We start from the raw sequence: 20353 nt of genomic DNA on the forward strand, positions 1-20353 counted from the left end.
AACAATAAAAGTGCTTGGATCATAATAGTTACTCGGTAAAATGGGTTTTATCATTACTATTATCTTAAACACTAAGGGAAAAACTTATGTTCAGAGCAAATTTGTGTGCAACACAGACCATATCATTAGAATGATAGTCATATTGATGTCTGAAAGGCTAACCATGTTATTTTAAATCTGTGTGCTCTTTTACTTAAGTTTTCAATGATGAGTCACTTTACTCTCTTATGTAAGTTTGGTATAATCTTACCTTTGTAAACATAATATGGATTCAGAGAGGATTGGTTTTTGTATAGAGAAAAGGCACTTGACTGTTGCTTAGAGTATCCTTCACAACTGAAAAAAAGCAGTCATTAGCCACTTAGTACAGAAGGAGTTCATTACTCCTGATAATAGCTCTGTTGTAGTGGTTCATTGATCTACAGCTGCCATTCCATAGGAGGGACAATGAACTCTTTAGAGCCAAATTATTATTAAGGTGTGTGACCTCAAGCTAACCAAAGCTTTATTTCTATTGCAAGTGTTTAGGTGTTTCATTTTTTTCATGTGATTGTCATCATTGTATTTTTTTTGATAAGCAAGCATAAGCATCAATTCACTTAAATATGTATATGAAAGTATTTCCCAACATATATATTTATCTAATATGGACCAGATCTTATTCTAGGATATGTTATTCTTGACTTAAGCAATGATTTATATGCTGTGATCATCCACATAGTTTTATAAGTAAGATTAGGAGTTATAGATGAATTTCTTTTATAATACTCATGCCCTCAAGACTTATCTAATTAATAATTTATATAACAGGAACTAAATATAACAAGGAATGAATCTATATCAACACAGCATATTTTTTTATCTTTTTAAAAATTGAAGTATCATTGATATACAGTCTTACATTGTTCCAAATACACAACACAGTAGTTTAACAGTTACCCAGATTATTTAATCCTCACTCCTATTAGTGCAGTTACTGTCAACAAGGAAGATGCTACAGAATCTTTGGCTATATTCTCCATGCTGTACTACCATCCCCATGACCAACTTATATTATGATTGAGAATTTTTGTGCCCCTCTATCCCCCTCACCCTCTCCACCCACCCACCCCTACCCTTCCCCCAAGGTAACCACCAGTCGTTTCTCAGTGTCTATGAGTGTACTGCTATTCTCTTCCTTTTGTTTTCCTTTGTTTCTGTATTCCACAAATAGGTGAAGTCATGTGGTATTTGCTTTTATTTGCCTGGCTTATTTTACTGAACATAATACCCTCTAGATCATCCATGTTGCTGCAAATGGCATGATTTCTTTTAGTGGCTGAATAACATTCCATTGTGTTTATGTACTACATCTTCTTTATCCATTCATCTACTGATGGACACTTAGGTTGCTTCCATATCTTGGCTCTTATAAATAATGCAGTGATTTATATGTATTGCTGCATATATCTTTGCAAGTCAGGGATTTTGTTTTCTTCAGGTAAATTCCTACAGTGGAATTACTGGGTTGAATGGTATTTTTGTTTATAGTTTTCTAAGGAAACTCCATACTGCATTCCACAGCAGTCATACCAATTTACATTTCCACCAACAGTGTAGGAGGGTTCTCTTTTCTCCGCATCCTCGCCAACACTTCTTATTTCTTGTCTTTTGGATAGTGGCTGTTCTAACTGATGTGAGGTGATATATCATGAGAGTTCTGATTTGCATTTCCCTGATGTCTAGTAATGTGGAACATCTTTTTGTGGGCCTATTTGCTATCTATATTTCTTCTTTGGAGAAATGTCTGTCAGGTCTTCCACACAATTTTTATTTGGGTTATTTGCCATTTTTGGTGTGGAAATGTATGAGTTCTTTATTTATTTTGGATGTTAACTCCTTGTAAGATATGTCATTTACAAATATATTCTCCCATACTGTAAGATGCCTTTTTGTTCTTCTGATGGTGTCCTTTGCTGTACAGAAGCTTTTTAGTTTGATGTAGTCCCTCTTGTTCATTTTTTATTTTGTTTCCCTTGCCCAAGGAGATGTGTCCAGGAAAAAATTGCTCATACTTATGTTCAAGAGATTTTTGCCAATGTTTTCTTCTAAGAGTTTTATGGTTTCATGTCTTACATTCAGGTCTTTAATCCATTTTGAATTTACTTCTTTGTATGGAATTAGACAGTAATCCAATTTCATTCTCTTGCATGTAGCTACCCAGTTTTCAAAGACCGGTTATTGAAGAGGCTGTATTTCCCCATTGTATTTTCATGACTCCTTTACCATATATTAATTGACCACATGTACATCTGTTTATATCTGGGCTCTCCATTCTGTTCCATTAATCTATGGGTCTATTCTTATGCCAGTACCATATTGTTTTGATTGCTGTAGCTTTGTAGTATAGCTTAGCCAGGGAGCATAATCCCCCCCAGCTTTGTTCTTCTTTCTCAGGATTGCTTTGGCTATTTGGGGTCTTTTGTGGTTCCATATGAATTTTAGAATGATTTGTTCTAGTTCATTGAAAAATGCTGTTTTTATTTTGATAGGGATTGCATTGAATCTGTAAACTGCTTTGGGCAGGATGGCCATTTTGAAAATATTAATTCTTCCTATCCATGAGCACGGGATAGAGCTTCATTTATTGGTGTCTCCTTTAATTTCTCTCAGCAGGGTCTTACCGTTTTTAGAGTAGAGGTCTTTCACCTCCTTGGTTAGGTTTATTCTTAGCCATTTTATTCTTTTTGATGCAATCATGAATGGAATTATTTTCCTGATTTCTCTTTCTGCTAGTTCATTGTTAGTACATAGGAACACAACAGATTTCTGAATAGTAATTTTGTATCCTGCAACTTTGCTGAACCCAGTTCAACTTAGCATATTTTTGCATCATGGTCTATTCCAGTATTTGACTGATGTGAAATGCCAGCCATTGCTTTTCAGAGATAGTAAGCATAGTCTACTCTAGGAAGAGAAAGTTCGTAGTGAGGGATATAGCTATGTTAACTGAAGATCAGAACCCAGAATTGTTCCCCTTTAAGCAAAAGGAGGATCAGACAGGCAAGTGATGGAAAAATTAAAACAAGAAGCCAAATTTATCCAAAGGATGAGAAGGTAGGCAATATACAACAATATTAAATAATTGGTGACCAGTGAGAGAATGACAAGAACTTGAGGAGGTGAAGAGAGAAGGTGAAAGAGAAGAAAGGCAAGGGAAACCTTACCAACACACACAGTTTCTTATTTCTGAAGTCATGCTGCCTGTATGTGAATCTTACTTTGCCATTATTAGTCTGTGCCTTTGGGTAAATTCTGCAGTTGTACTGCAAAGTTACTAATTTCTATTTTTTTCTTATGTAAAATGAGGTTCCTTATCAATATCAGCAAAGTTGATGATAGGGATATTATGAAGATTATGTGAGATAATTCCCATAAAGCACTTAGTGTAATATTTGGCTCACAGTTAAGGCACACAATTATTAACTGGTATTATTATAAAATGATGAAATGTTCTAACAGATCAGCTAAGTGATGGAATAGAATCCAAGGTTATATGAAATTTGGAAATTGAGCAAGCAGGTAATTTGTATCAGAAAATTTTTTTCAGCAATAGTTTGCATGATTCAGGCCTGTGGATAGTTGTCACCAACACAAGAGAGTTATGTCAAAATGGAGCTATATGGGGGCTGGGGCAGGAGTATAGGTAGTTTGAAGCCTACATCCCAGTTTATTTTAAACTGCATTCATACTACACTTATTTGAGAGTCACTAACCAAATTGCATAGACTGTAATTCAACCAATAAGAAAAGGGAAAGACATAGGGTCTGAGCCTCAATAATTGCAGAGATAAACTGAATCTGGGTTCTTTTGGTTAGAGCTGCATAAAACCCTCCCCTTTCAGATCAGGGTTGCTTCAGGGACTGGGAAGGCACTGGTGGGTATCAAATGATCACAAAGAGGAGGACAGGAGGGATATAGAGATTGTATACCAGGTAAGGCCTCACAGAGTGTGAACCAATGCAGAAATGAGGCTATTGATAGAATAGAGGCAATAGGTTTTTTAATGCATTCAAGTTCTCAAAGAGTTGTCTATTTCTGTGCTTAATGGCTTCCTTTCAGCAAGTCAAATTTCTCTTCGATAGGCCAAAGGAGTAACATAGTCCTAAGTCCTAAGTATTTCCTTGGTCTTTTTAATATAAAAGCACTAATATTCTAAATGGAGCTCCATTAAGGCATTTGCAACTCCTGAAGAAAGGGCACTTTATGTCCCTTCTTACGATCAGGTTGTTCCTTATAAAGATGCAAATTGGAGTGCTAACAGCAATAACCTGATACCTGTTAAAAACCCAGAATTTGGCAAGAACACCCATAATTTCTGACTTCCACTGAGTTAATTGCCCAGCTGTCTTTCTTGTCAGGAACTTCCTTGCATTAGGAAAACACATTGGCCATATAGTCATTAAATCTGAATAACAGACACCATGGTTGTGAAAAGAATTAAAGAGTTAATATATTCTTAAATTTATCAGTAAGCATGTCTACAGACAGTGGCCTATCCAAGTTGTTTATATTTCTGCTCCCTAAGACTGTTTTAGCTGTAGACAAAAAGATTTAAATTCTGAAATTTTAGAGATTATCTGGAATTAGAATATTCATCAGCTATTTTATAATATGTTCCTTTCATGTGAAAACATTGCTGTAAAAAGTGATCTGAAATCATTTACTCTTTACAAAATTTAATCAGGATCTAAATCTGACTTTTAAAATATGACTTCCACTTTATAAATTAAATAGGTATATACTGGTACTTTTAGTTTGAAGAGGATTAGTTTTAATTTTTGTGACTATTTTTTTCTCCAACCACCAAATGGATAGACATTTACAGTGTGACTCAGTGATGCATTTTATAAACATGTTATTAATGAGATGATTGACTACTTTAAACACCTGGTGATAAATAGTTGGGGCTGCTCTTAAAACAGTAAAAGATATTCCTTCACTTTTTATACACTGTATTTTGAAACTATCATTCATCTTCTGTCTTCAATTATGACTTTTAAAGACAAGATTCTAATAAGACACAGAATTAGATTTTACAATTTTTTCCCCCATAATTTTTAACATAACATATTCTCTCTGCTTGAAAACGGATAAAATGCATTCTCCAGTGATGAACAAAATGCCCTGTGCTTTCTTTGGGCCACTATGCTTAAGAAGCAATCAAGTTAGCTGACTTGTTTTCAACCCACTTTTCCCTGAAGGTTATTTCTATATTATGGCCAAGAAGCTTTACATTGAGAAAAGGCAGAATTGACAATCTAAGATCTAAATAAAAAAAGCAATGTGAAACTTCCACAGTTGCACATGGCACTGAATTCTATCTTCTTTGTAACACCTGATTGTTTTTATAAAGTCATTGTGAGTTTGTGTTCTTGACAAGGATTGATGCTCCAAGTGTTCACCATCATGATGCACTGTGTTATTTATATACAGCAGCCAAATCTATCTTTTAATTTGTCCTTTGCTGTCACCTGAAGGACTGCAATATTCTCTGAAAGAACAATTCACTGGGTTTATACTTTTTGCATAGTTATAAAAATATATAATCTTAGAGCACAAAACTCCATAAACTATCTTACACATGTTTAAAAAAAAACAGAAGTGGTCAGGTGTCGTTGCTTTGCTCTGTTGACTGTCGCCATACCTTTCTGGCAGTGAGCCCCAGCCGTACCTCTAACCAGGCACGTGATTGCAAACACGTTGCCACTATCGATTCTTGTTTCCAAATTGAGCCTTCAGTGCTTTCCCTCTATCTTTTTTACCATGTTTTTCCAGGCAGCAAATTTCTGTTTACCCCAGGTGCATGTTGTCATCCACTCTTCTCAAGCCTCTGATCCCCTCAAGTTGTCAGTAGCCTGCTAGAAAGAGAAACCACCAGATGGGAAGCCCTCAATTTGTGTAACAGCATCTGCAAACCTACAGGCATCCGGGCTTAAACTTACTAGCCCACCGGCCTCCCTCCCCCACCGAAAAGTCAATTCTTCCATGTGTACTCTGAGTGCATCCATTGTATGCTCTTCACATGCCCTACCCTTCTGAGTATCCCCTCTCTACTGCATCTTTAGCCACTTCTTTCTGTAGCCACTTCCTGTCAGCATCAAAACACTGTCAGGTTTCTGCCTTTTAAAATACATCTTGAACCCCTTTCTTCCACCTGATTTTTATTTGGGTAACATTGTCTTTGGATAACACTGACTATATGCCAGATGCTGATCTTTGGCACAGGGGAGGACCAGGTGATTTAGGCTGAAATGATTCCAAGCTTTAGAGAGTTTGCAATGTAAGAACATATCTGCTTCTCGACCATGTTTTCAAACACTCTTCTTAGAACTTTTGTTTATATTACTGTGATTTAAAAAATCAACTCTATGTTAATTTATCTATCTACAACTGAAATATTTCTCCCCCGGTTCAGTTGTATAAAACCAACTTTCCACTGATTATCTTCATGTGGGTGTCTATAGGCACTTTAGTGCACACATTTCCAAAACAAAACTCATCACCCCCCTTCATTACTACTCCAAAACTTGCTCCTTAGACCATGTTTTTTATCAATATGGAAAACAGATTTTTGTTGAATTCTGATATGTGTGTTTTCATGCTTATGTCTTCTCATTACTTTCAGCCATCACATTAAACCTGTAAATTTTGTCTCTCAGTTTATCTTATCCAATCTACTTCTTTCCATTTCCACGATTAGTATTCTAATCCAAGCCAGCAATTCCTTGTACCTGAATAACCTCTGTCACTTTCTAACTGGTCTGTCACCCTTAAATTTTGCCTGCTTGTCACCAGTTCTCCACACTACAGTGAAAGATGAATTATTTGAAATCCAAGTCATGTCACCCTCCTGCTTAGCACTCTTCAGTGGCTGTCAGTGCTCAGGAATGCCCAGATGCCTTAGGAGTGTCTTAAGGACACTGCATATTCTTTAGGCTTGCCTCTTGCCCTTTTTATTTACTCTCTTTAGCTAAAGTGAGTTTCATCCTGTTCTCACTCTGACTTAAACACAAGCTCCCTGTATTTGCATATGCTTTCCTCTTTGCCTCACATCTCTTGTCCCACATCATTGCCTAGCTGGTTTCCACTAATCCTCTGGCCTTGAATCGGAGATCACTTCCTTTGCGAGGGTTTCCTAACTCACAGTTCTGAGATTCATAGACCTAACATGCAGTGATAACTATCTGTCAACTTATTTGTGTTTTACATTAGATGATAGAGAACAGATAACTGTCCATCAGCAGCCCCATAGTATGTGTAGCAATTGTCACTTTTAGTGGCATGTAAGATGGCTTCAGTAAATATTAACTGGATGACTAGACAGATGTTCTTCATAGGTAGAAATATTATAGTCAGAAAGTACTCGGAAATTCTACTATAGGGTAGAATTTTCTGGTAATTTCTAAAATTTCAGCTAATTGATAGGAATTCAATATATGTTCGTATTAAATAGACTATTCTGTTCCTACATACTATGTGCATTTGTTTTCAGTTTGCTAATTCTAGCTTCCTGCAGATGATTTTTTCATAACTCATACTGTCTGAGCAAAGAAAGATAGTCAAAAAACTACCTTTCCTCATTTGCCTTCCCCTCAGTTGAAGGCATGTGTGGGTAAAATGGAAGTTCCTATGGCCAGGATCCTCAGCTGACCCTAAACTACTTGATGATGTAACTGGCCTGCTGCTAGGCTACTGCTTCCACACCTATGGGCAATAAGCTATTATTGACTGTGTCACTATATAAAGAGCTCTGCCCAGTGCTCTAGGCAGAGGCAGAGGTTAAGGAGGTTTAGAGACCTGCAGATTGCTGGATGCAGACATGATCCTAGTGCTCGACTTATCACCAGGAGAACAAGCTGGTAACAAACCCTTTTACCCCAAGAATGTTCCATTGTCATTCCTCAGTCTCACTGAATCTGCAGTGAATCCAATGCTGAAACCCACTGGCAAGACAGTATGAAAATATAAATTTCCTCTTTCTGTCTTTCCTTCTTCCTTCCTTCCATTCTCTTATTCATTTTCCTTTTTCTTTAATAAATTGAAATCTTTGGATGAGCTTTAAAAACATGTGGAGGGCTGAGTCCCACCCCCCGGTGATTCTGATTTAATTGGACTGGGCATCAGAACTTTGAAAAGCTCCCCTGTGATATTAATATACAGCAAAACTTGAGTACCACTGGGTTAGATCATTTCTAATGTCCTGTTCAATTCTACAAACTCTTGATTTTGTTATTTTAAAAGATTCTCCAGAGTGTTTTGAAATACAAAATACACAAAAAGATTTTCTTTCAGAATGTAGAGCTCAAAATATTTCTTGTCTTTTCATGCAGTTAGCCTTGATTGAAGCTGCATGTTGAAGGATGTAAAATTCAAATTGTCAACACTCAATAATTGTTGCTGATTTTCTTCTAATTTTCAGTAGTCCTGTATTCCCCTAGCATTTAAAAAGTTACCAAAAAGGAGAAATGTTTTTAGAAATAATGGGATAAACTACTGGCTAACTAACATCTGAGAGACAACGTGCTTCAAATTAGCTTTAACATGGCTCTGAGTGAGTCTAAATTTCTTTGTTCAGTCATTAGACTTGTGTCTTCCATAGCTGAATATGGTCATTTTGGGGTCCTATGGACACCAAGGTGTGGAATTGGATGGCCTTTTGTTATAAGTATGTCCAATGACTTTCTGGTACAGTGGCATATCCTAGCAATACAAATAAACTTACTAGCATTTTTATCTTTTTCCTTCTCTACTCCTAATTGCAGGATGGTCTGAGATACCAACTAGAATCTATTTTTAAAGCACATATGGAGCTAACACATCAGATCAAACCCTTTTAAGTATACATTTTTTAAAATTTAAGCTGCTCACACTCATAAGCTTTGTGAAAGAAGACTTTGAAATAAAAATCTATACACCAAACTCATTACAATGTATAACAATTTCAATATTCAACATAGTCTCTCAGGAGGTACCAAAGTAAATTGAGAGGCCTATTGTTGATTCACAAGGTGACATTTATTTTGTTGTACACAGTTTCACCAGCAGTAAGTCATAAAGGTGCTAACATTTCCTGTGAGTTTTACCAGGCCGAGTATGCAAATCTCCTGAACTTTATCTCATTTTAACTAGAGTTATTGTTCACTTGTGTACTAGAATTGGCTCAATTTGCCAAGTACTCTGTTTACAGGTTGGTTCAAATTCTAATTTGTACAGTTGAAGACAAACAAAGCTTTTATTTTCTTTCAGTTTTTAAGTGAAATGGTAAGAGTATAGCTGCCAAATTCAATGGAAGAGCAATAAACTGAAGATGAAGTCATAATACCAGGGCCTACATTGTCATGGTTGTGCAACATGAATTTAAATGGTCTCTATGTTTTACTTTCCCATATAAATATGTGTTATGATGTCTTTTACATTTAGTTTGGGGAGATATTGAAGAAATTAAATAATATGTTAGTGAAGTAACATGTTTGAGTGATATTTTACAATTTTTTTGTTTCTAATTTTACATCTGTATCCACGTTTTTGCAGAAATGGAGAGAGGGCAGAGATGAAGGTGCAAACGTAGGTGACTTCTGGTATTGCTAAAGGAACAGAAAATGGAGAGGCATGCATTAATCCAAATAAATGATTAATGTATTTACATTACTATATAAATACATGCATACATTAACAGTACTGTATAAATATATTAAGTAAAAAAGATACCAATATATACATAACCACATTAACGTGTAAGTAGAGTAATATATTTTCGGTAGATGTTTAATACATGTTAAGAATAGGCTTAGCAGAAATGCCCTTGATTAATTATCCTAAGGACAGATATTCAAATGGGGCTTTAAATTATAAATTGGTTCCTACTAAAATTGTGTTGCCGACAAAATCATTTACTGACATTTTGTTACTGTGCTTCAGATACACTGCTGTCCTTTCCATCTCTTGAGTTCATCACTCTCCTGCCTATCCTTAGGGCCATACATTTGCTGTTGCTTCTGCCTAGAAGGTTCTTCCTTCAAGGATTAACATGACTGGTTTTTATTCTTCCTTCAAATTTCAGCTCAAGTGGCACCTCCTCAGAGAAGCCTTTCTTGACTTCCTGCCACTGCCTTTCTCTTCAGCCTGCTCTGCTGTCCTTCCCCACCCAACCCCCTACTTCCTCCTGGTGGCTTTTATTACAGTGGGCAATACCTTGCTTGTTTATTTGTTTTTCATTATGCATCTCCTGTATTATTAAAAATACAGACTCTAAGAGTGCAGGAACCTTATGTGTCTTTGTATAGCTTGTATTCCCAGTATTTGTTGTGGTTCCTGGAGTATCAGTGCATGATGAATGGATCAGTGAATCTCTGCTCTGTGAACTGGAGATAGGCACTAACATATAAGGACAATTGAATGTGTGAGCCCTCCTAGAGTTTCAATGTCCATGAGGGAAATTAGCTGTTCTGTCCACAATTCCCAGATTAGTACCAACATAGAATTTTCTCCTTTACCTGGCATTAGAAGTTGTACAGTAGGATACTGAGCTCACAGAAAAACACAACCACTCATAAAGGTATGGGTTTCAGGTTTTTGGGTGTTTTGCTGTTACTATCTTTTGCAGTACGACACAGTATTTTACAGGTGCCCTCACACTTGGCTATGTAAGCTAAAAGATTATTGCAAATTCATAATGAAGTAAAATAAGACAGTCTCTGAATCACCTTGAACAGGATGTAACTGGCAGTAGATGGTAGGTCAGTGAGAAGAATGAAGTGGACACTGCACACAGACAAGATGGTCCCAGTCCAGGCAGAACCCTGGAGAGTGGGAGGAAAGAGCAGACAGAAGTTAAATTTAGCCTGCAATGAGTTCTTGCCCCTGGGAAAAATAATTGCTTCATTCTATTGCCAAAAGGCAAATCGGCACCAGCTTAATTTGCCTGAGTCTGCCATAAACTGCAGATGGAATCATAAAACATAGTTAGATTCAAATTAAACACATCTGTCCTAATCGAAAGCAGGTGAGGCCAGCCAGCCAGGAAGCATCAAGGTATAATGCTGCACACAGATTATAATATGCAGAAGTATATTTTAGGAGCCTGCTGACAGTGGAATAAAGAACCATGAAGTCAGGTATTGTCCTCTTTCCTTTATTGAGCCTGCCTTCTTACACTGGTTGCCATCTTAGTTTTAAAAGATTCTACCAACATATTCACTGGGAAATGAACAAATGGACAAAAACCATTGTTAGAACTCCAAGAGTCTATTGCATTTTAATCAGGATTCTTACCTAAGCTGATGTTTTCTCAGATTAATTAAAATGACAGGGAATCAGAAGTCCTTACCATGCATTTTAACTGGGCCTTAATTCCAGCCAAAGAGGGTTTGTTTCTTCTTAAGGCATCAACCTTCATCTGCCCCACCCACTGAGAACAGTGGTTGTGTAGAGAAAAGAGCTGGCTGGGATGTGATGGTTTTGGTCAAGGTAACTATGTAACTTACCGAAACCATGCCAATTTTGAGAGTGAAAGGAGATGAGGGTGCCATGGTGCCAAGGAAGGACAAGTTGCCCAGAGACCAGGAATGCCATTAGCCCTCTGGGTCCTTCTGCAGCACTTTGAGGATCCCACCTGAACACTGGAGCCTCCCTCTGCCTGGGCCACCTGCAGCCAATGACTGAACAGGGTAGGGCGTCTGTGGCTAGTCATTTCTGCCCTTGGGGGATTACAGAGTCAGTTTGCTCGGAGCTGCCCTGGTGGAGTGGCCCAGCCTCAGATCTGCATCACACACTGAGGCTCTCTGGCCCAGGCCTGCTTCAGCCTCTTCCTTGCCATTTCCCTTCATGGGTGTCAGATCTGCCTCACAAGATGAAGGCTTTTCCTGCCCATTTTTGCTTCCTCATTTTATCTTTCATAAGCACTACTTTTCAATAAACTTGTTGCACTCTGTCATAACGTTTACTTCATAAAGAACCCATCTAACACAGGGGTGCTATTAGTAATTAGGTATGGGGAACAGACTTAAAGTGCAACCTTTAATAATCCTAATTATGTTTGATGGACTTCTGTTGTCCGAGGCCCAAACTTTGTTTTCTGCTAACACTGTCCATGCAACACAGGTACCTGTGGGGGCCTTTCGTAATCTCAGGCAGACCTGGTAATATTAGACCATAAGTGAATAAACTGACTATTTATACTGAAGTGGAAAGGGCATTTCCTTACTTTCTCTTCAGAAGACTCTTCTTTTTCATCACTTATTTGTTGGAATGCCCAAGGACCACTCCTCTGCTCCCATGCCCCTCTCCTCTTTGCCCTCCCTGTAAGGACTCACTGAAACATAGTTTTCGCTTCCATACTTGACAATCCATGTTGTAGCAAAACCTCTCCAATTCTCCATCTACTTATTCAATAGCTTTATGGGACCTTTTCATTCTGGAGGCCCCACAGACCTCTCAAACACCTTAATTCCTTCAAAGCTAAGTGTCCATTATATTTGCTTATGGAAGCTGGCCATGCAGCCACACGGGTAGGAGCTCTAGAAATTATGCACTTAGATTTCTTGCTCTCACTCAGACTCCACCTCAATTTGGTCACAGTGGCATCTTGATTCTACCTTGTACATTTTGGTCAAATCTCTTACCTCTTTTCTACCTTTCAAAAAGATACGAATAAATATCAATAATGGAGATAAAAATATGATTTATCACAAGTGTATAATGTATTAGAGATAAGTAGACCTAAGCAAAACAAAACAACAAAAATCAGCTAAACAGAAGCTGGCAACTACAAGATATAATGAGAGGTGAACAGACAGTCCTATCTCATTTTGACCCCAGAAATGGCATGTGACTGGCATACACACCTGGTGGAAAAACGATTAGATTAAGTATCATCACCTAGAAAGGAAAGCACAAATACCAGGAAGGTCTCGTAGGCACCAAAACCTCTCATAATGATGGAATAATCAAAGGGACCAGACATCCGGCCTTGTGTGACCCTGGGTTTATCAGGATTTTAAGTTCACGTCAGTTAGTAAACTTGGCTGTAGGAGTGAGAGGGATGAGAATGAGAGGCTCTTGGATTTTGAATAAATATATAAAAATAGCCCGAATGCTTTAGAACCCCTAGGCATCTGCTCATGCCTTGCCTTTCTGCTGTAGACATTGCTTCTGTCAGGGTAAATAAATCAATGTAAACACCCACAACGTGCTTTGATCTGTTGACATTGCTGCAACAGCAGATCCGGGCCTGGGGAGCACAGAGCTCTCTCTGTAGCATTGACAAACACAGAATTATAACTTACATCTCGCCAAAAAAATGTTTGGCTGTCAATACTTACCTTCATGCAGTTTACTGAGTTAGTAGTGACTGTTGTTTGTACAAAACTGTGCTGCCTTGGCTCACAGCAAAGGCAGAGAAGTGTGATTTCATTTTTAAATGGGTGATTGATTTTTTTCTAGAAAGTCTCCACAATAATGCCTTTGCCTCTAGATCAGTTGTCTGAGGGAAGAAGTGGTAGCAATTTGGGGGAACTTTCATTTCCTGTTTCATTACCTAGTATTTAGTAACTGGATTGGGGTTAAATGGTACCTCCATTGCTTTCCCTGTTCATAGCTACCTCTAAGGAGAGTGAAGAGCATCCTTATCAGTTTTTTATGGGGCTACTTGTAAAGGCTAATGCTTAGTCCTTTTGTCTCTGCCTTGACTCCTCCACTGATCTAACACCATGTTGCCTGGCTCATCCTTCCAAAACACAAATGTGATCATAGACTTCCCCATGTATAAAGTCCTTTTATGATTTTTCAGGTGCTTAAAGATAAAATTTGAAATTTGTGTCACAGTATACAAGGCCTTTATTTATATGACCAAGTCACCTTCTGAGCTCTTTTCTTTGTATTCCTCATACACTTCTAAGCTGAAATTTATTGTGGCTTATGTGAAGTTCCTGGAATGAGCCATGACATTTTTCCTTTGTTCATGTTATACCCTTTGCCTGGCATGTTGAGCACGTACCCCTTCCTCTTTTGCATCACCTGGCAGCACTGAATTCTTTTAGGAGTCTCAGTTGATCCTACCATTTGGGTCATATCTACTAATGACAGCTCTTATTGCTAGGTACTATAATTGCTATGTCCCAGCTTTTTTTTTGTCTCCCATAGCAGGCTCTGTATTTCCTGATGGTAAAGACTCTTTAGTTCTATATGTCCAGCACTTAGCTCAGTACCTGCCATAAACTAGGTAATCCAGTAATAGAAGGATAGAGGGACAAGTGTATGGATGATGGAAGGATAGCTGGGCGACTAGCTAGATAGATATATAAAGAGATAGAAAGTTTATTGAAATATCTTTACCAGATATCAACTTCTCCATGCAAATGCACTCTGTAGAATGCTGCCAGGATAGTCTTCTTAAAATATAGATCGTACCATGTCAAAACTTTAAAATACATAATAAAATATTCATTGGCTCCTCATCTTCTAAATTATGATGCCACTTTTTAATCTTCCCTGATCTGACAGAGTTATACGTTCTTAGCCTTTCCCAACCAAATGGACCTGGGTCCAGCCATACTAAATTTTGCATTCATTCATTTATTCACTTGTTTTATAACTCTCTTTTCTAATATCTGCTCCAGTGAAAATATAGCATTTTTATCTATCATCTTAGTATAGGTAATGACTTGCTTTTTAAATGTGACAAAAATTAACCTCCATTTTCATTTTCCTAAAATTTTGAAGAGGTTAGTCTACAAAAGAGATGAAATAATTCACAGTAAAGCTCCTGTAAAAGAATAGTTCCTAAGAAATACAAAGGAGTATGAAGTTGGGGTCCACATATTTTTCTTAAGTTTTGAAAAACCTCATTCTCTTTTAATCTGTGAGATAACTCTTTTACCTATAAAGCTCCCTTAAAAACTATATGGGCTTTTCTGAATCTGATTCACACCCTCTCTGTGCTAGAATACCACATCCGTGACTGTCTGAAGCCTGCTTTTTACTCCATACTTAATCAGTGCTGCTTTGCATATGTCCGCTTGCCCAGGGATAATACACTTAAGATTTCTAGAGCCCCTTTTATTTACCTGAGAGAGTCTTGTAGGCTGCACCTGAATTATTTGAAATGTTTTCACAATGGGTCTTATTGCAACATCCTTGGTGTGAAATTTATGTCAAGGCCATGTCTTTTTGACAAAGCTCTGGATTTGATCTTTCATTAGCTTGAGAAGCTGGAGTTAAGTAATAGTTTCATTTTTTATTACAAGCCCTGGTCCTTCTGTGTTCCTTTACTTTCAAACTCATTATTTCTTCATTCAGCACATCTTTTACTTGTACCTTAACAAAAATAGCTCTTAAGAACCAACAAACACCTTAACATTCTGCCTGGAAATCTTGTAACTCAAATGCAAGAGTTCATTAGGTACATTTTCTATCATGCAAATTCCTTCAGCTGACAGATTACCCATTGCTTTTCTCTACATAACATGGATAGCCATTTTTCTGGCCTCCTGTAGCCTTTCTCTTAGCACTTTTCCAAATTCCAACTGCCACCCAGAACCAAAGCAGAGGCCACATATTGTAGGGCTTTGTTATGTTAAAATTTATTTCCCTCTAGCATGTTCTCTCTTACTCTTCCAAGTTTCTTTCACCTCTCTCGAGCAAGCTAGGCTGAATTTATTCTCATGACCATGGCAGGGTTCCAAGAAAGCAGAAATACTCGTGTTTTTTCAAACCTCTGCTTTAAGTTGGCTATCACGTCCTATTGGCCTACACAAGTCACATGGACAAGCCCAAATTCTAGGGATCCAGAACTAAAACCCACCCCTTCAGTGAGGGGAATTGCAAAGTGTATGGATATAGAAGGGTAATTTGTTGGAGTAATTAATAAACCGGTCTACCATAAATATTTCAGTTTAACACTTAGTGTTTGATTTATATATAAAGAAGGAACTGAAGACTGAGATAATAGCTTTTAGTAAGCAGCTCAGTATCAGTGCTTGAATGATAAAACTTAATCTTTAACTATGTTATATACTTGTTGTATATCTACCAATGTATATCTTAAAAGCACGTGGTTTCAAATGGGTCTTGCATTCCTTACCTGTAAACCTAAATAGTACGGTGACTTTACCAAAGGAAGGTGAATGGGGATGTGAAATAATACAATTCAGTGCATAAGACAAAAAAAAAGTCAATATCTGTTTCTTATTCCTCAGGTGATATTTGTGATCCTAATCCATGTGAAAATGGAGGTATCTGTTTGTCAGGATTGTCCGACGATTCCTTTTCCTGCGAGTGTCCAGATGGCTTCACAGATCCCAACTGTTCTAGTGTTGTGGAGGTTGGTAAGTGCAAGATTTAAGCATTTCAGTAGTGATCCTCTGTTTCATGAGTGACTGACAGATTTGTCTGTAGTGCATTATGGGTATTCTGTATATATTGCTTTGTTGCTAAATATGGTACTTCTCTGTAGGACTCAATTTTATCATTTATTTGGTTATTTCCATTTTATATTTATATGATATTTTTATTAGTATTCTCAAATAGATAATTTAAAATATGAGTGATGAAGACTAGGCTTTAAAGATACAAATTACACTTGAATATAATAAACTTCTTACCTAATATTAATATACATTTAAAATGTCATTCTCACTGGAAAATATTTTCCAAGTTAATTTGTTTAAATTAAATAGTCACTCCAAGGAAATTAGAACTTTTTTGTGAGTGATAATGTCCATCAGTATTTTTTAGCTCTTCTAATAATTACTTTTCTAAGACTATAAGTAAATGAAAAAAATATTCCCACTACATTGTTCTTCAAAGTCTTCTCAAAAACTTTGCTTTGCAAATATGATTAGTCACTGATCACATTTCAAATGGATTCAGGGTAACTTCCATAATTTTCAAATAGTTCCCCATTAAGGAAATAGCTATAGTTTAAGTAATTTAGCAGTATGTAAATTTGTATAGAGATTTTTCACTCTGATTGAAGGATACAATGATTAAGTTTGAAAAAATTTCTATATGTTTTTACATCAGTACCAAAAAGAAACAGTGGACTATATGTGTTCATATAGGAAAAACAACTGTGGTTTAAGTTAAAGTTCTGTCAATCAGCACTTGATAACTTGAAAAACTTGGAAATTTTGATGGCTTTTGAAAAATAGTTTTGACTAGAAAGGTAATAGTGTCCATAGTAAAGGATCAGTTTGTTACTCATCATTGTATGAAATGCACGTAACCTAGTGCCTTTATGCATAATGGGAGCTCAGAAGCTATTGGTTGAATGAAAGAACAATTAAATAAGACCATTAACTTGCCATTTTTGGTCATTAGTTATTGGATTTTAATGTGCTTTATTTTTTAAATATGTTATTCTTGTATTATTTTATATTACTTTAGTATGAATGTATTATATCTGAAAAAGATAATTATATTATTGATGAAAGGTATTTTGCTCACTTAGTTCATTTCAAAGATAATTCTTTCTTAAACCTTTTATTAACTGGCTGCTATTTTAGGAGTTTTGATTCAGTGCCATAGAAATAAAACTATTGTAACCACTTTGACCCAGGTACCAAATATGTACAGTAAGTTTCAAAGTTTAATATGAGAATCATATCTTCAGGAAAGCCTTTATCTCTGAAGAAAATTATAGTCATAAATATTCCTAACAGGAATATATGAGCAGAATAAAAATTTAGTGTTGTATTTTAAGCCCACTAACCCCAAATTGGCAGGGCCTTAGGTTTGTAGTATATAATATTTTTGTTGCTACTGTGTAAGAGCAAATTCTGGAATTGAAGAGGCAAAGATATGTAAATAAATAAGACACCATTAGTTTCATAAGATTTTTAAAATAAATATTTGAATACATTGGGTCATATTTTTAAACATGAATTCAACATTTGTCATTTTATAAGAAGAATGATACAATGGGCAGCAAATTTAAAAACTTAAAACACTGCAATATTCCACATAGTTCAATGAGACTTTGGAGAATCAAATGCTTATAGAATTAAGTTTTACTCAGATTCATTATTATATATTAGTAAATCTTCCTAATATTCAGTAATAGGATAGTTACACTGTTTTCTTAATATGTTGTAAGCAACTTCTTTCTTCCATAAGGTATAATTAGGAGTTCTTGGAAGAAATATGTTCAGTTCATATTTGTTTTATCATTTAGCTTAGCATATGAGTTATGCCAATTCTAATTTAATGTACTGGTTTTATAATATTAAAATAATTTTAAAAAATAACTGTCCTAAAGTTACAGTTTCTTAAATACAACTTGGTTATATTATGAAATAATTTTTTTAAAGGATGAGAAGATAAGGGGAAATCAAATACACCTTTCAGGGTAGATACCTCTTCAGGACAGACATGTTACCTTACTTGTCTTCCTACTACTTCTTTATCCACTCCATATTTTCTTGCATATAGTAAGGTAATTCTAAGTAATTATTGGATAAAAATGCTCAGTAGCAATACCTTTCCTATCTAGCTTACCTTATTTTTTTTAATTGTATTTTAAACCTAATTAGTGGGACAAAATATATGAAATATTAGATCATTAAAGACTATCCTGCCTTTTTAGTTTACAAAATCTGCTTTGCTGCACTATTTTTGTAGTTGTTTCCCTGTTGTTAGGTTGCACAGTGCAGGAAGCACAGTGTATACTAAAATTCTGTGCAGAAACAAACAAAAACACAAAAGTTGTAGGTGTTTTAATGTAATCTCTTAAAAGACAAAAGATTTGAACTGTTACCATTGCTGTATTTTTACTTACACATTAATCCCTCCCAAAGATGGATCTGCATCTAAGGTTTCTTCTAACCTTTCAAACTATATAAATTTTGTGCCTCTATGAAGTTCTAAATCTTATTTTTAATTTCCAAAGGAAATAAAAATAATCTTATCTATATTTGCTTAGAAAAACTTTTTTTTTTTTTCAAGGTAGGAGAGCCAGGGAGACTTATTGAGAGATACAGTGAGAGGACAGACAGAGCTCTCGGCTCACACCAGGAGGGGACAAGAGAGCCCCAGAAAAACTTATGTTTTGATCCCACTTTAAAAAATTATTTTTACTCTGTTCATTCTACAATCAAATACTCCCTTTTGTAGTACATCTTGAAAAAAGGAGAATTTCAAATACATGCTATTTTTAGAGATAAAACTCACTTCTTGATTTTACCTCAAGTCTCATTACTTTGCTGTAACCTTGTTTTACGTTCTGATGCTACTTACTTCAAAAGAAGTCCTCATTCAATTCTGTGCTTTTATTCTTCCCTCTTAAGTATCTAGTGTCAAATGACCACAAAGCACTTTACTACATCTGCAATCAATCCTCACATCACTTACATCCTATATTATGTGTGGGGGCATGGAGAAATTCACTTTCTCAGATTTGTGAACTTTGTTCATCAAATAACATTGCTTTTCCTTGGAAACATTGCTTTTCCTTGGACTTAATTCTTGACCTGTATGTATACTCCCATATCTATTATACTTCTCTCTGTCTCTGTCTACCTCTCTCCCACATACATTTCCCTGATACAGAATAGCACCACACCTCAATGTTCTCAGCTTTTTAGAGTTCCTATGACTCACTTATGATATCTACAGAAAGCAATAGGAAAACATCTCTCTGAGCAAAGGAACGGAAAAACAAAACCTACTTCAAATTTTCAGATTTGAAGACACTAGCCAGATTATCCAGTGTTTGCACAGATGTGTACTGGATGCTGCCTCATTCAGAGAATTTGTAGACAAACCACCATTCGTTAAGTCCCAGCGAACTTCCCAATTAATTGTCTGTTTACATTCTTGGTTGGCCCTGTGTAATATGGAGCCAAATCTTGGCGTATCTATTTCATGCAGCAATTTTTATTATCAGTGGAAATTTTAGAGTTCAAATATGGAAACTTTGGGAGTTATTAAATTGTCCAATTTCCATGGTATAATTCTCCTTTGTATGCCATGAGTAATCCAATAAATTAGCAACAAATATAAACTTAAAACTCAAATATGTAGTATATTAATGCAATCAAAGAGAACAAAATAAGTGGTTCGTTTTTTAAAAATAATATCTTAGTTTTCATTTATTCTTAAATATTTATTGAAAACCTACTAAATAATAGTTACCTACATAGTAGAATGCAATGGTAAACAAATTTACAGAAATTGCTCTCTAGCTAGGAAAGCAGATAAATAAATAAACAGATGAATATCATGAGTGTTGTGAGAGCAGAATGATGTGGAGCCATAGGAATATAAAGCAGGTAGGACTGTCTTAAGCTAGGTGTCAGGGAATGCATGCCTACATAA

The 20353-nt window shown here is 36.1% G+C and overlaps 1 protein-coding gene across 2 annotated transcripts in view; it reads left to right on the forward strand.

Annotated features, from left to right (window-relative positions):
- The window catches only part of EDIL3 (EGF like repeats and discoidin domains 3), a 411614-nt gene that overhangs the window by 111918 nt on the left and 279343 nt on the right, over window positions 1-20353 (forward strand). For both annotated transcript variants that reach the window (XM_036914224.2, XM_057493705.1), the window contains exon 2: window positions 16237-16365. In XM_036914224.2, the coding sequence (XP_036770119.2) occupies window positions 16237-16365 (129 nt within the window). The remainder of the gene's footprint in view (window positions 1-16236; window positions 16366-20353) is intronic.

The sequence above is a fragment of the Manis pentadactyla genome, chromosome 2 (genome assembly GCF_030020395.1).
Source record: "Manis pentadactyla isolate mManPen7 chromosome 2, mManPen7.hap1, whole genome shotgun sequence".
NCBI classification, from domain to species: Eukaryota; Metazoa; Chordata; class Mammalia; order Pholidota; family Manidae; genus Manis; species Manis pentadactyla.